This window comes from Centrocercus urophasianus, unplaced genomic scaffold (assembly GCF_019232065.1).
Source record: "Centrocercus urophasianus isolate 14NV4802_14NV808 unplaced genomic scaffold, USGS_Curo_1.0 seq_551, whole genome shotgun sequence".
In the NCBI taxonomy this organism is placed as follows: Eukaryota; Metazoa; Chordata; class Aves; order Galliformes; family Phasianidae; genus Centrocercus; species Centrocercus urophasianus.
The window spans coordinates 15,925-31,704 of record NW_024885146.1 but is presented as its reverse complement, the minus strand read 5'-3'; the positions used below and the strand labels follow the sequence as shown (position 1 = coordinate 31,704).

The 15,780-nt window shown below is 56.0% G+C and overlaps 1 protein-coding gene across 3 annotated transcripts in view; it reads left to right on the top strand.

The window, feature by feature from the left end:
* The window catches only part of LOC122169603 (SREBF chaperone), a 44,162-nt gene extending 28,728 nt beyond the window's left edge, over positions 1 to 15,434 (top strand). For all 3 annotated transcript variants that reach the window (XM_042835893.1, XM_042835892.1, XM_042835894.1), the window contains 13 exons: positions 2,421 to 2,519; positions 3,460 to 3,678; positions 4,977 to 5,410; positions 5,871 to 6,065; positions 7,084 to 7,285; positions 8,124 to 8,239; positions 8,534 to 9,104; positions 9,938 to 10,023; positions 10,414 to 10,496; positions 11,540 to 11,706; positions 13,182 to 13,262; positions 13,503 to 13,709; positions 14,154 to 15,434. In XM_042835893.1, coding sequence (XP_042691827.1) covers positions 2,421 to 2,519; positions 3,460 to 3,678; positions 4,977 to 5,410; positions 5,871 to 6,065; positions 7,084 to 7,285; positions 8,124 to 8,239; positions 8,534 to 9,104; positions 9,938 to 10,023; positions 10,414 to 10,496; positions 11,540 to 11,706; positions 13,182 to 13,262; positions 13,503 to 13,709; positions 14,154 to 14,399 — 2,706 coding nt within the window. In that variant the 3' untranslated portion in view covers positions 14,400 to 15,434. The remainder of the gene's footprint in view (positions 1 to 2,420; positions 2,520 to 3,459; positions 3,679 to 4,976; positions 5,411 to 5,870; positions 6,066 to 7,083; positions 7,286 to 8,123; positions 8,240 to 8,533; positions 9,105 to 9,937; positions 10,024 to 10,413; positions 10,497 to 11,539; positions 11,707 to 13,181; positions 13,263 to 13,502; positions 13,710 to 14,153) is intronic.
* Positions 15,435 to 15,780: the final 346 nt, after the last annotated feature.

Below are 15,780 nucleotides of genomic sequence, written 5' to 3'. Positions count from 1 at the left end.
TCCCTCAGTTCCTCACAGTTCCTCAGCCTGCCTCTCAGAAACAGGAGGACAACAAGAGGAGCTACGCTGGAATTCCCCAGGCCATCTCTGGCCACACGTTGTGCCTTGATTTTTGTGCGTGAAGCTGATTTGCAGACACCAGCAGGATTCATCCTTTGGGTCTCAACTGGGCTCATTCATTTGCCATGTCCTTCTTTCCTTTCGCTATGGAGGAGCCTGTGGAGTGCACTGATTACAGGAGACAGATGGGAATGAGGCAGAGCCACGGAGCTGTGTAGAAGCATGGCAAGAAGTGAGGCTGTTCCTCGCATCCACATGCACTCCTGATCTTCACAGCGTTTTGAACTGGGTGCTGACATCCATTCTTGGCTCTCTGTGCCTTTCCTTGGCTGCTTGTTTTCTCCACAGCAGGAATCTCACAGGGATGCTGGCTGTCTGGTGTGTGCCCCTTACCTGAGTCTGTCCCTGGGAGTGGAGGACGCTGTGCTTTATGGTGTTGCACAGACCAAGGAGTCCTGCAGGAAAAGAGCCAGGCTGCATAAATCCAGCAGCTCTGTGCTGTCAGAGGAGCACTGCTGGGATCACCAGGTCCTCTCTGCAGGGAATGGCAGAAGAGCTGAAGGCCCAGGGATTGTAATGAGACCCCCAGTCTCCTCTCATTGTGCCAGTGGAGGCACTGAGCTGCTGCAAGGTGCCCTGAGAGCCCCTGCTGTGTTCTTCTCTTGGCCACTCCTTTGTTCTGAAGCTCACACATTAATCCTGCACTCTCTGAAATCGGTTTGGGTTTTGCCACAGGGTGTGCAGTATCCAAGTATAAGAAGATTTCTGATTTCCAGGGCTAGCAGTTTCGGATATCTCTAATCCTAAGTGGAGGTATTAACAGAATTAATGTCTCTATATGCAGAGCTTGCCATTTGTGCAAGCTGTTTGCTGAGGTCTGCATGCAGTCCAGATGGATGTTGCTTTCCCTCTGCTTTTCTCCCTTCCAGACGAACCTGGGTTGTGTTTTCACCCCCCCCACCCTTCCAAAACTTCATGTCAGATGTTGAAGAAGCGATCAGAGAGAACTCAGAATCCTCCTCATGCTGTTTGTGCTGGAGGCGTGGGGACGGCTGGGCAGCTGACCTGCTGGGTTCTCTCTTTCATATTGCACTGATTCTCAGATAACAAGCAATTTGATTGCTTACATTTCAGGAACAGTTTGAACAGAGGCTCCAAGGTTTGTTCAGAGGTTTAGGATGGCTTGTCAGGCTGTTTGCATTTCACTGTGCTTCTGTTGGCCTGCGGCAGGGAGCTGGGGCAGAGCTGGGCAAGAGGAGGGCAATGGAAATGCAATCTGCTGGCTGTGAGTGTCTGCAGGGATGGGGCACCACCACCTCTCTGGGCAACCTGTGCATTGCCTCACCCCCTTACTGTACAAAACTCCTTTCTTCCATCAGTCTAAATCTCCCCTCTTTTGGATTGAAGCCATTTCCCCTTGCCCTGCCAGACAGACCCTGCTACAGAGTCAGCCCCCTTCCCTCTTACAGCCCCTTTAGGCACTGAAGGCTGCTCTCAGCTCTCCCTTCAGCCTTCAGCCCCAGCTCTGCCAGCCTGTTCTCACTTGTGATACATTCTGTTCTCATGCTCTCTTCACATTTACGAGATCTTGCTTGGGACCTGACAGAAATTTGTACCTCCAAGGGGAACGAAACTCCTCCAAAATACTTTAATTTGATGTTGCTGTGAAGTTTAAAATGGAGAGGGGATGGCAGCACTGGTGGGAACTAGGAACGTGTGTTTGTGTTATAGAGGTGGTTTGGGAGTTGGCTGTTAGTGCTGCTGGGTGAACCTGCTGTGCTTCTCATCCTTACTTCTGCAGAGGCATCTGCTGGGGAAATGGGGCATTGCAGGAGGATTAGAAAACACTTCTGCAGGTGTTTCTCGTGTACTTGGTTTTTAGAGACATCAAATAGTGGGTATGGGACTTCTCCATAGCCTGGTCTGGTATTAAATGTGGAGGTCGGTGGCCCTGCATGTGGCAGGGGGTTGGAGATTCGTGATCCTTGAGGTCCCTTCCAACCCTGGCCATTCTGTGATTCTCCAGGGCTGTAGAACTGGAACACGTCCATCAGACAAGGATTAACCAAGCACGTGCTTTAGCTGGAGCCCTAAGGAATGGCTGCAGGTCATACAGTGCCTCTGGTGGTCTTCCTTTGGGGAGTGACTGTACCCCACTCCTGGGCTCCCCATGTTCCTGGGGGAGTTTTAAATAGGAGGGAAAGCTCGTTGGTGATCCTGGCAATAGGATTTGTCAGTAAAATGAACTCAGGCCCGTGCTCTGGGCAGGGTTTTGCTGAGCTGCCTTTTTCCGAAGCTGAAATGTTTACCATTGCAGCTGTAGCTCTCTGCCACAGCTAACGCCTGTGTTCTGCCTGCAGGAGTTCTGCCTCTTCGCTGTGGTCGGCCTGGTGTCTGACTTCTTTCTGCAGATGCTCTTCTTCACCACGGTGCTGTCCATCGACATTCGCCGCATGGAGGTAAGGAAGGGCCTCAGGATGGCTTTCTGCTTTGGGTCTTGCTTCTCTGCTGGTGTGGAGAGACTAAAGGAAGCATACCTTGTGGGTTTCATAGAATCATAGAATCACCAAGGTTGGAAAAGACCTAAAAGATCACCCAGTCCAACCGTTCACCCATTACCAATAGCTCCCACTAAACCATGTCCCTCAACACAGCATCCAGTCTTTCCTTGAACACCCCCAGGGTCAGTGACTCCACCACCTCCCTGGGCATCCATTGCAGTGCCTGACCACCCTTTCTGAACAGTAACACTTCCTCATGTCCAGCCTGAATCTCCCCTGCCGTAGCTTGAAGCCATTCCCCCTGCTCCTATCACTGATGACACGAGAGAAGAGGCCGACCCCCAGCTCACTACAACCTCCCTTCAGGAAGTTATAGAGAGCAATGAGGTCTCCCCTGAGCCTCCTCTTCTCCAGGCTGAACATTCCCAGCTCCTTCAGCCTCTCCTCATATGGCCTGTGTTCCAGACCCCTCACCAGCTTTGTTGCCCTCCTTTGAACACGTTCCAGGGCCTCAATATCTTTCTTGCAGTGAGGGGCCCAAAACTGGACACAGTACTCAAGGTGAACGAAACTCAAGGTTTCGTTCTCTTAGGCATTAAGGATTGGGTGGTAAGAGCTCTGGGGCAGGGCTTGCTGGTTACACACATGGGATTGGGGATGGGACTTGGGGGGCTTGGGTGCCCTCGGGTGTATAAACATGCAGAGTTTGGATAACTGGGCTGGAAGGAGAGCTGGTCACAGACAGGTGACTGCAGGAGCGTGCGTGCCAGGGAGAGACTGGGCCAGACTGAGCAGAGAGCACGTGTGGGAGCTCAGGGCCAGCACTCACCCTGTCCAGGTGAGTGTGCATGGCTGACTGCACGCCGTGCCCATGGCTCCATCGCTTCTCCCTTGGCAGCTCGCCGACCTGAACAAACGGTTGCCAGCGGAGGCCTGCCTGCCCCCAGCAAAGCCTGCCGGCCGCTCGCAGCGCTACGAGAGGCAGCCAGCCATGCGACCTGCAACCCCGCACACCATCACCCTGCAGCCGTCGTCCTTCAGGAACCTGCGCCTGCCCAAGAGGCTGAGGGTCATCTACTTCTTTGCCAGGACCCGCCTGGCCCAGAGACTCATCATGGTGAGCTGCAGGGCGGGATCAGACGTCCTGCTGGGCTCTGAGCCAACCCAAATGGGCTTCCAAGGGAAAGGGAAAAGAGAAAAGCTGAGCGTTTGGAGGAGAGAAGGCTGCAGGGAGACCTCATGGTGGCCTTCAGTGCTTGGAGGGAGCGGATAAACAGGAGGGGAACGGCTGTGTGTGAGGGTGGGTGGTGATGGGACAAGGGGAATGGTTTTAAAGTGAGACAGGGGAGGTTTGGGTTGGATGTGAGGAGGAATTTTTTGAGCCAGAGGGTGGTGAGGCACTGGCACAGGTTGCCCAAGGAGGCTGTGGATGCCCCATCCCTGCAGGCATTCAAGGCCAGGCTGGATGTGGCTCTGGGCAGCCTGGGCTGCTGGTTGGTGACCTGCACACAGCAGGGGTTGGAGCTGGATGAGCATCGTGCTCCTTTGCAACCCAGGCCGTTCTGTGATTCTATGATTTTCATGCATCTTTGTTCCCCTGCAAGACTTCGATGTCCCCATGGTAAATAATTCAGGAGCAGCTTCTCTAAGAACATCCCTCTGCATACAGCAGCCTCAGGGCTTTGTGTTTGCACAGAGTGTGCAGGTAGCAGACAAGTTCCTGATATTTGCTTTGAGAGGCTTTTATACGAGCAGATCTTGAAGGACTGTGAAAGTGGAGAGAAAAGGTATTTACAGAGCAAGAGCCCCGTTTGTTCCTGCAGATAGTGTGGAATAAAGGCATGGAGACACTTCTCTCCATGAAAGCCTAATACGTTCCCTTTTACAGGTGTGACTGCAGTGGTTACACAGCACTGCACCTATTTGTCCTCTGCTTCTCAGGTCTGGATGTTTGTAATGCAAACAGTGCAGACCATGCATTCCTTGGCTCTGCAAAGCACAGCCCAGCCTGTTGCCAGCTAACACTGATGGCAGTTGGTGCATATCTGAGAGGCATGGCTGTGCCATGTGTTGCAGAGTTAAAGCAGAGCCCTGCTCTGAGCCTCCCCAGCACTTTCTGAGGATGGCAGATGTGCTGATCTCAGCCATCAGTGAGAAATCTCTTCCCTGCTGTGCATTAGAGTGGGCCAAGTGGAGTTCCTACCATCAGGCTGAGTCAGATAGCTCCCAGAAAAGCAGCGCTCACATTCGCTGTGTTCTGTGCAGCCTCTCCCAATCTTCTTAAAGGATAAGTGTCTGGGGTAAGAATGTCACTGAGGGCTGGGATGTGCTGAGCAGCTCAGACGGCTCGCAGGGCAGGAGGGGCTGCATGCAGGGCCATGCACTGAGTGCTGTGTCTCCTTGCTCACGGTGCAGGCTGGGACAGTGATCTGGATTGGAATCCTGGTTTATACGGATCCTGCCGGTCTCCGCACCTACCTCACGTCACAGGTCACTGAGCAGAGCCCTCTGGGTGAAGCAGGCCTGCCTCCTATGCCCGTTCCTGGAGGGGTCCTTCCTGCTGGAGACCCCAAGATTGATCTCTCGGTCTTCCCATCGGACCCCATACAGCTGTCAGAGAACCAAACCCAGCAGCGCGAGCAGCAGGTGGGGTTGGAGACCCTGGGCAGGCTGGAGACAAACCAGCACACTTGGGCCCAAGGATCAGAAGGCAAAGGGAACGGGCAAACGGAGCTGGGAACTGAAGCAGAGGTCACCTGGGGAGCAGAGGATGAAGAGATTTGGAGGAAGCTTTCCTTCAGACACTGGCCGTCCCTCTTCAGCTATTACAACATCACTCTGGCCAAGAGGTGGGTGGGCTGGCTCCTCCTGCTGCTGGGCAGTGGTAGCGAGCTGTGTGGAGCTGCCTGTCTGAGAATGGGGTTTGTGTTTCTCTCTTGTGCTCTTGGTTGTGTTGCTGGCTCTTTGCCTTCATCCCAGCTGTTGTATTTTTGGGAGAAGACGTTTAGAATTGTGTAAAATGACGTGTGGTTGTGTGTGTGTGGTGGGGATGGTACGTCAGGAATTGAGTGAGTTGAGTTGAAGAAATGCTGATCGCTTCTGGTCTGCGCTGTAGAGGAAACTGTGATCATTTTCTCTCTACCTAAATCAATGTGATCCATCTGAGGTCAACAGTAGCACGCTGCACTGTGGGCAGCCTGCCTTGGCTGCTGAGGAGAAGAGCTGAGGGTAATGAGAATGAAACCCAGTTGTGTTTTTGTGTCTCTTTGCGCTTGGTGACGCTAAGCTCTCCTCATCTCCATCCTTCAGGTACATCAGCATCCTGCCAGCAATCCCAGTCACGCTGTACCTGAACCCACAAGAGGCCTTGGAAGTGCGGCACCCCCAGGAGGCCAACCGCTACCAGCCCTTCTTGTCCTCCAGCAGTGGGAAGTTGAACGCTGAAGCTCAGCCCGACCAGACATCATCCAGGCTGCAAGGACACCGGGATGTCACCCTTTACAAGTAAAAGAGGCCTTGCTGCAGCCTCCTGACCACCCTTAACTCTCTTGAGACACAGGTTGCTCTTTGGCTGTTGGGCTCTTCTGCTGGTGGGGAAAAAAAAGGAAAACGATGAGATCCATGTTAAGCTTCAGTGCAAAATCCTGCAACTCTCAGGGCACTGCAGCTCTGCTCACACAGCCCTAAATTCATCCTTGCACTGCTTCCCTCCGCTGAGCTCCTCAGCAGGGTGTGGTGTGTGTGGCACATAGCACACCTTGCTGCTGGTGGGGTGCAGGGCACTTGGTGCCGGTGTCCGTGGATGGCTGTGGGCAAACAGTGTGCAGACACTCGTGTGCAAGTGTTCACTGCCATATCCTGAGCGTTGTGCAGTGAGTCCTGCACCTTGCAGTTTAAGCTGTGATGTGTTTCAACTGGGTGGTTTTAACAGTGAGGTGAGAAGTGTTACTGCTGGCACCGCTCGTTGTGGGGTGTATTGCTGGGGAGCAGGGATACTCAGCTTTGGGGATAGATGCTGGGACTCAGCAGTGCTTTATTGGGTGTTACATCAAGCTCCCATGCAGCAAAGAGCTTCCCTTCCTACTGAGAACAAGGTCTCAGAGGAGCCCCCAGCTCTCCATCCTAATCTGTGTTCTCCCTGGGCTTTGTTCAGCATTCCTGGTGTTACTCTGATCCCCACCTCATGTTTTTCTTTCTGTCCTACTGCTCTTCTTCTAGAAAAGTCTGGAAATCTCTTTGAAATCAACATTTTCCTATAAAAACACCCTTCTTTTTCCAGAAATCACTGTAGAATCACAGAATGGCTCAGGTTGGAGGAGCCCTCAGAGCTCACCATGTTCCAGCCCCCTGCTCAGGGAGTGCAGCCAGCTGCTAGACCAAGCACTGGATCAAAGCAGCACATACCTTGCTGCAAATGCTCTCATCAAGAATTTAGACCAGCAGCACTGTCAGTGTATTCCAACAGAGCAGGAGTGAGCAGCTGGGCCTTTGTCTCACCCGTTTTCTCTTTCTGCCTGCACAGGGTGGCTGCTCTGGGCCTGGCTTCAGGCATTCTCCTGGTCCTGCTGCTCTTCTGCCTCTACCGACTGTTGTGCCCCAAGAACTACGGGCAGAACGGGCTGTCGCACAGCAGGAGGAGGAGGGGGGACCTGCCCTGTGATGACTATGGTTACTCCCCACCCGAGACTGAAATCGTCCCCCTGGTCCTCAGGGGTCACCTCATGGTGCGTTAGCTGGGTGGTTGTCAGCACAAAGGCATCTTTTAATCTCTGTGGCGTGCTGGAACTGCAGCCTTGCTGGGGGACAGGCCTTGCTGTGATGCAGCCTTGGGGGCTGACAGCAGGGGGTGAATTTTGTACAGGGAAATCAGGGCGAGTTTTTTTGCCATCGCTGTTATTCCATCCCTTTGTATGAAGCTGCTGACTGATGGGCTGTGCTGATCCAGCCTTCCTTGCTGGGGCAGCTGTGGATCCCCAATATGTAATGCCTACTGAATCGTTCTTCTAAATGCTAGTGCGTAGGTGTGAGCTGTTAAATATTGTTTCCAATGCTAAAACCACCCTTGAGCATGCCCAGAATGGTGCTGCTGCTCAGCTCACTCATGTTCCTTGGTGGAAGAGCTTTTTCTTCCACTGTGAGATAAAACAAAGCTCTGAGGCACCCATCCAGATCGAGTCCCATGGAGACACTGCTGAGTGACTCTGTCCTGCAGAGCCCAATGTGTTGCCTCTGTTTTCACCATCCCTGCATCTCCTGTCCGTGCTGTGCTCACACTGGGTTGTGTGGCTGCAGACATGACTGATCCTACCATCTTTTTGGGCTGTACTTTGTCAGGGGAAGGCAGATGGAGTCTGCTTTGCTTGTAGCAGTCTGTGGTGCACAGCTGGGACTTGGAACAAAGTGTGTTTTCCTTCGAACACCCACAGGCTGCTAAGCCAGCCGTGGGGTTTGGACATGAGATGTATCCTCTGCATGGTTTCTTGATCACACACAGAGTGACTGTGAGAGCCCAGAGGCCCTGCTGGTGCCACGTGCTGAGCTGTGCTCCTTCTCCCTTCGCAGGACATTGAATGCCTGGCTAGTGATGGGATGCTGCTCGTCAGCTGCTGCCTGGTGGGGCAGATCCGTGTGTGGGATGCTCAGACTGGAGACTGCCTCACTGTCATCCCCAAACCCAGGTGAGTGGCTCTGAACCAGCTGCACACATCAGGCTGCTGCAGACCTCTGTGCCAGGAGGCAGCAGTCACTGCCCTCAGTGCAGCCCTGTCACAGAATCATAGAATCACAAGGTTGGAAACTACCTATAAGACCATCTAGTCCGACCTCATCACCCAGCCCTGCTCCCTGCCATCACTGTGCTGGTGATTTGTGTCTCTGTGGAGGGCAGGCTTACTGCCTCGGCGTTCCTATCCACCCAGCCCCTCTGAGGCAATGAAAACAGAAGAGCTGACCCTTTTACCACCATCTTTCAGGTTACGAAGAGACAGCAGTGGCATTTTTGACTACCAGGAAAGCTGGGATCACAGCCCGGATGGCAAAAACGGTCTGGATGACTCTTTTGAGGGCAGCCATCAGCTGAAGAGGATGCTGAGCCCTCCCCAGCCCCCCCTCTTCTGCGACCAACCAGACCTCACATCCCTCATCGACACCAACTTCTCGGAGCAGGTGAAGGTGGCTGAGTCAGAGCCGCGGCTCCGCGCCGTGGGGAGAAGCCAGAAGGAGGCCGGCTACGATTTCAGCAGCCTGGTTGGGAAGGTGTACGAAGAGCACAGCACGTCCAACTGCATCAACTTCAGCAGCCTCTCAGCCCCACACGGGCAGGCTGGGTTCTGTGTGGGGGGCAGCGCTGCTCGATCCCTGGGCTGCGGCAGCGAGGAGGGCGGCTGCGGCGGCCGCAGGAGGAGCCTTGGGGATGAGTCCCTAACGGGGTTTGACAAGTCGGCACCTCTTCCCTGCTGGGGAGGAGACTTTGAGAGCTCTGTCTGGAGCCTGGATCTGCAGGGGAACCTCATCGTGGCTGGCCGCAGTAACGGCAAGCTGGAGGTAAGCAGGGCGGGTGAGCAGCGCTGGGCAGGGCTGGGCCAGAACCCCCAGCAGCAGGCAGGGCTATGGGATGGGGCAGAAATCTGCCCTGAAAATGTCAGTGCTTCGGTTCAGTTCTGTTGTATAACGGGGCAGGAGTTGCGGTGTGGTGTCTGCTGTCACCCAGAGCAACTTGGAAAGAGCTTCTCCTTCGTCGGTGCATGGCTTTATTCCTCAGTCTTCAGTGTAAGGAAAATAAATGCTTCATGTAGTACGAGGTAAAGCAGTGCTCTTGGAGACTGGGGAAGCTTTGAGGCTGCTGTGCCACTGGGTAATGGCATAAAGGAGGATGGGAAGGGGCTCTGTAGGAAGATTGCTGGCTTAGAAGCAAGCTTGAATTGGAAATTTAAATCTCTAACTTCCAGAATTGGTTTAATCTGAATCTAATTTTTGGTAAGTAAGCTAGATTTTTCCTTCAAATAAACGCAGCAAATGTTCTTTTAATGCACTTCTGAGCTCGGGTTCCTTTCTGAGCTGCTGCCATGAGCTCAGTGCAGGATGAACGTGTAGCACACCAGCATTCGTTGTGACCCCAGTAAGAAAGGCACCCATTGATCACAGATTAAAACATCATTTATTAGAAGTAATGCTAGAAGGAAGAAGAGGACAGTGTGACCTTGCATCCCTCTGCTCACTGGGATCCCCACGCTGTGCTGCAGGGGGCAGGTTGCTGCTCACACAGCACGCCCAGTCGTGTCCGTGAAGGCTTTGTGTCTGTAGGATCCCTGGGAGATCAAACTGCTGGGTGATGATGCTGGGCTCAGCATCACAGCACAAAACCTTTCTCCTTCCAGGTGTGGGATGCTATCGAGGGCACCCTGCGCAGCAGTAATGAGGAAAGTCAGTCTGGCATCACAGCCCTCGTGTTCCTGAACAACAGGTAACCTGCGCTCATGTTTGCTGGTCCCTATAGATGAGGAGGATGTGGAGGGTGAGCCCAGACCCCAGTGTGACCCTCATGCAGGGCACACAGCCCCAGCCTGCCAGGCTCCCTGCGAGGTGTTTGCTCCCTGCTTCCGCTCAGTCCCAGAGGTCACTCTTTCACACTCAAGCTTTCTAGTAATGGAGTATCCAGAGTAATTCTGACAGCTGTGTCTTTGGGTGCCACTTTCTGCTCAGACCTGAAGCATTTCCGTCTGCTGCTGGTTGATGCAGTTTCCAAGCACGAGGAGCTGGCACAGTTCGTGCTCTGCCTGGGGAGGTTCACCTCGGGGCTGTCACCCCTGGAGAGCAGGGAGCCCTGTGCTCATGGAGCTCATTTCTCCCCCAGGATCGTTGCTGCTCGGCTGAATGGCTCCTTGGATTTCTTCTCGCTGGAAACACACACATCCTTGAGCCACCTGCAGTTTCGAGGTGAGCAGGCATCATCTCACAGCCCCTTCCTGAGCCTTTGCATCAGTGCTTCGTTCCAAAAGCGCTGCAGGATGCCACATGTGATACTGAGCAGAAGGAGGCCAAAATTCTTTGGGAATTCTTTGAGGAGGGAAAGCATTCTGAGCACTGCACAGCATCACAGCATGGTTGGGTTGGAAGGGACCTCAAGGATCACGAAGCTCCAACCCCCCACCAATGCAGGGCCACCAACCTCCCCATTGCACAGCAGCCCAGGCTGCCCAGGGCCCCATCCAACCTGGCCTCCAACACCTCCAGGGATGGACGGGGCATCACAGCCTCTCTGGGCAGCTGTTCCAGCCCCTCCCCGCTCTCACAGCACACAACTTCCCCTCACATCCAACCTCCAGCTGCCCTCCCTCAGCTCCAAACCATTTCCCTCGTCCTGCTGCCATCTCCCCTTGCACAGAGCTGACTCCCCTCCTGGCTGCAGGCTCCCTTTAGGTACTGTTCTCCAGTGCCTGAGTCTGAAGAGTGGAGCTGTGCTTTAGGGTCAGCTCTGCCCTGCACCTCTTTCCTCTCCCAGCTCTCAGTTACTCCTTCAGCAAGGTCTGCTCCAGGCACTGGCTCCCCGCATGGCACTGCTGTGACACACAGGAGTTGAAATACCACTGGTGGTATCTGTTCTGCACTGTGGTGGCTCGTTTGCTTCTGGGATAGCTTGGAATGGAGAGAAGCCATTGCAGGGGGATGGTTTCACTCCCTGGGGTCTGCATGCTGTGGGAAGGAGGAGCAGGCTCTGTGGGAAAGGCCTGGCCATGGAAATGCTGTTTCCCTGCAGGGTGCACAGCTGTGTGCTCTCTTTCACAAGGACAGCCACAGTGCTCTTCAGTGTCACCCTTCTCAGACTTGCCAAGGACTGACTGTGGAAGGACTGCTGATTTGCTCAGCTCTTTGGTCCTCAGGCTCACACTGGGTTCAGCCCCAGGCATCCTCGTTGTGCCCCTCTGGCTGAGATCACACGCAGAGCTGCAGTGAGGACTTACTGTGCTCTCTCACTGCAGGAGCCCCGAGCAGGAGCAGCATCCCATCCTCCCCAGTGTTCAGCAGCAGCGATGTCATCGTGTGCCAGCTCACCCACACCGTCTCCTGCGCCCACCAGAAACCCATCACAGCACTGAAGGCTGCAGCAGGACGGCTGGTCACGGGCAGTCAGGACCACACTTTGAGGGTGAGCAGCCTCTTGGGTGTGTGTGAGCTCCATTCGTGCACAGTGGGGGCGATGCTGGCGCGTGTGTGTGTGCAGGAAGGTGTGCAGGAAGGCAGGGCGTGCCTGGGTGGTGTGGTTGGTGCAGTGCAGTGCAGGGCAATGCATTCCTGAAGTTGTGCTCATCTGCATGGTGGGGGCTCCTAGAATGGCAAAGCTCTGTGTAAGGTATCTTAGTGAACAGAGCATGAGATCATGGAGTCACAGAACTGCAGGAGAACTTGGAAGGGATGTCTGGAGATCCCCCAAACTCCAACCCCCCCCCCCCCAAAGCAGGTTCCCTGCCGTAAGCTGTATGAAAAAGCATCCAGGTGGGTTTGAATATCTTCAGAGAAGGAGATTCCCCACCTCTATGGGCTCTGTTCCAAGGCTTTGCTCCCCTTACGGGAAAGGTGCTCCTCATGTTCAGATGGAACTTTCTGTGTTCCAGTCTGTGCCTGCTGCCCCGTGTCCTGGCATTGGGCAGCACCAAACAGAGCCCAGCCCCTCCATTCAGATCCCATCAGCCCTGCTCAGATCTCCTCAGCACTGCTCAGATCCCCACCAGCAGTGCTCAGATGCCATCAGCCCTGCTCAGATCCCATCAGCCCTGCTCAGATCTCAGCACTGCTCAGATCCCCACCAGCCCTGCTCAGATCCCATCAGCACTGCTCAGATCCCATCAGCCCTGCTCAGATCTCACCAGCCCTACTCAGATCCCATCAGCACTGCTCAGATCCCATCAGCACTGCTCAGATCCCATCAGCCCTGCTCAGATCTCACCAGCCCTACTCAGATCCCATCAGCACTGCTCAGATCCCACCAGCCCTGCTCAGATCCCACCAGCCCTGCTCAGATCCCATCAGCACTGCTCAGATCCCCACCAGCCCTGCTCAGATCCCATCAGCAGTGCTCAGATCCCTCAGCCTTCTCTCCACCATGCACACAGCCCAGGCTCTCATCCTGCCCCATCAGGAGGTGCTCCAGGCCCCACCACCCCACAGCTGGGCTCTCTGCAGCAGTTCCCATCTCCTGGAGCCGGGCGGCCCCGCACTGCAGCGCTCCTGATGCGCCCCCCAGGGCAGAGCAGAGGGGAGGAGCGGCTCCCTGCCCTGCTGGCTGTGCTCTGTGCAGTGCATCGCAGGGTGCTGGGGGCCTCCTTGGCTACCAGGGCACGCTGCTGGCTTTGGTCAACCATTGGTCAACTGTTAGTCCACCAGGACCCCCAGAACTCTCTGCAGAACTCCTCCCCAGCAGCTCACTGGGTTCCTTGGTGCCCAGCTCTCAAGCTGTGCAGCTCCTCCTGTGTAGCAGCATCACAGCCTTTTGATATGGGAGACCCTCCTGCCTCTGGGCTGGGTGATTTCTGGGACAGTGTCTGGGTTGGGGGGTGTCTCCATTCTCACCTGACCCTTCCCTGTGCCCTGCAGCCGCTCACCTCTGCCCCTCGTGCCCCACAGGTGTTCCGCCTGGAGGATTCCTGCTGCCTGTTCACACTGCAGGGCCACTCGGGAGCAATCACTGCTGTGTACATTGATCAGGTGAGCTCAGCCGGGGTGGGAACCAGGAGAGCATCCCTTACGATGGCTGCTGAGCCAGAGGGGCCGTGCTGCGTGTGGAGAAGTTGGCGTGTGCTCCTCTGAGATAGCAGAGGGTGCGACCCCTGCTGCGGGTTTGCTCTCTGTCCCTTGGGAAGAGGAATGAGAGCAGGGAGTCCTGGGTGGTCCGGGTGGCTCCGCTGCTCTGCTCTGCGCTTCCTGACCCGGCTCTGCCCCTCACAGACGATGGTGCTGGCGAGTGGAGGGCAGGATGGGGCCATCTGCCTGTGGGATGTGCTGACGGGCAGCAAGGTGAGCCACATGTATGCGCACCGCGGGGACGTCACCTCCCTCACCTGCACCACGTCCTGCGTCATCAGCAGCGGCCTGGATGACGTGATCAGCATCTGGGACCGCAGCTCGGGGATCAAACTCTACTCCATCCAGCAGGTTGGTGGCAGTGGGGGGAAGGAGGGAGGCTGGAGGGTTCCCCAGCAAACCCCACAGAGTGTGTGGATGTGTGGGCTGAGGGGGAACAGCTGGTGTACAAGGGTGGATGGTGATAGGACAAAGGGAATGGTTTTAAAGTGAGACGGGAGGTTTAGGTTGGATATGAGGAGGAAGTTTTTGAGCCAGAGGGCGGTGAGGCACTGGCACAGGTTGCCCAAGGAGGCTGTGGATGCCCCATCCCTGCAGGCATTCCAGGCCAGGCTGGATGTGGCTCTGGGCAGCCTGGGCTGCTGGTTGGTGACCTGCACACAGCAGGGGTTGGAGCTGGATGAGCATCGTGCTCCTTTGCAACCCAGGCCGTTCTGTGATTCTATGATACGATTCAACTCCAGCCCCACTCCTGGCACAGTGCTGGGGCTGAGCCTCTTCTTCACTTCCATGCAGGAAATGGGCTGCGGCTCCAGCCTGGGCGTCATCTCCGACAACCTGCTGGTGACGGGCGGGCAGGGCTGCGTCTCCTTTTGGGACATCGGCTACGGCGATCTGCTGCAGACTGTCTACCTGGGGAAGAGCAACGAGTCGCAGCCCGCGCGGCAGATCCTCGTGCTGGAGAACGCCGCCATCGTCTGCAACTTCGGCAGCGAGCTCAGCTTGGTCTACGTGCCCTCAGTGCTGGAGAAACTGGACTGAGGAGGGACGGGTGCTGCAGGCCGGGCGGTGAGCGCAGGGTGGATGCGGCGATGGGACGGACCTGGATGTGCAGCTCTGCAGGGCTCTGCTGGCTCTGCTCCGTGTGAACTGCTGTGTCGGCTGCCAGGCTGCAGGCACCGAGCCCTGCGGCCTCCCCGCGTTTCCTGCGCTGCTCCTGGGCTGCATGGGGTGGTCAGAGGTTGGTGTGCGTGCTGCTGAGGCAGCGTGCTGGAGGCACTGTGCTCCGCTCCAGCACCCTGCATGGGACAGGAGCTGCAGGGCCGCTGGCTGCAGCAGGAAATGCAGCTGGGGCGTGTTGAGGTGGTTCCTTGAGGCGGGCAGCTGGTGAGGAGACCGAATGAAAGCAGTGAGTGTGGAAGCGTGGAGCTGGGGGGCTCAGGTGCCTGCCTTGCTGCAGCATGGCCAGGGCCCCATTGCCTGCAGTGCTCCGTGGGGCAGGAGGCCGCTGCACGCAGCGCAGCTCTGTGGCTGTAGGCAGGACGGCTCTGTGCTGAGCGGCTCCACGTGCCTTAGCGCGCAGGCCGGGCCCGGGCAGCCCTGCTGTGTGTGGGTTCTGTGCTGCAGCAGTTCCTGCCCTATTTATTTATATGCTGTATATATTTATTTATTCTGGCAGGAGAGTGTGGGAGCTGCCCCGGGCCCCATCTGCAGCAGTAGCACCTTCCTCCTCCTTCTCCTTGGACTGGGGGAGAGGGGCCCAGGGCGCACGTTCTGCTCCAAGGGTGCGGGGCCGTTCCCCAGCAGTTCCTAATGCTCTTTTTGCTCAAGTAAACGACGCTGTTGTCTGTTCCTCAAACCCCACTGATTGTAGGGGCAGCGCTGCAGCCCGGGAGCAGCTGCAGGGGAGGAGGAGGAGGAGGAGGAGGACAGCCCTAGCCCCGGCCCCGGCGCCCGCCCCGCACCTCGGGTGGCCTTAGCGCTGCTGTACGCTTTGTGCTGTACAGTGGGAGCATTTTTGTACCGGATCGTGTTTTATATGTGTACAGACACCTCCATTAAACACAACTAACCCGAGTGTGGCTGCTGCAAGTGCCGACCCATCTTCCCCTCGCTCAGCCCCACGGCTGCGGCCAAAGCCGGAGTGGGAGAAGCGCTTCAGTGCCAGATCAAACTCTCTTTATTTTAGTAGCAAAGAGCTGAAAAAGTCAGTTCTGCTCAGAGTGAAAGGCCGCGCTGAGCGCCCGTGTGACGCTGCACAAAGCAGAGGGTGGGGGGAGGCCGTGCCCCACCGGGCCCCACAGAGCTGGGGGCTGTAGTGCTGCTGCGGGAGGGGGGGCTGAGCCACCCCTCAGCTCTTGTTGAGTGTCCAGAGGGGGTCGAGCATGCTGAGCGGGTCATCGCTGGGCCGGGGTGCCCGCAG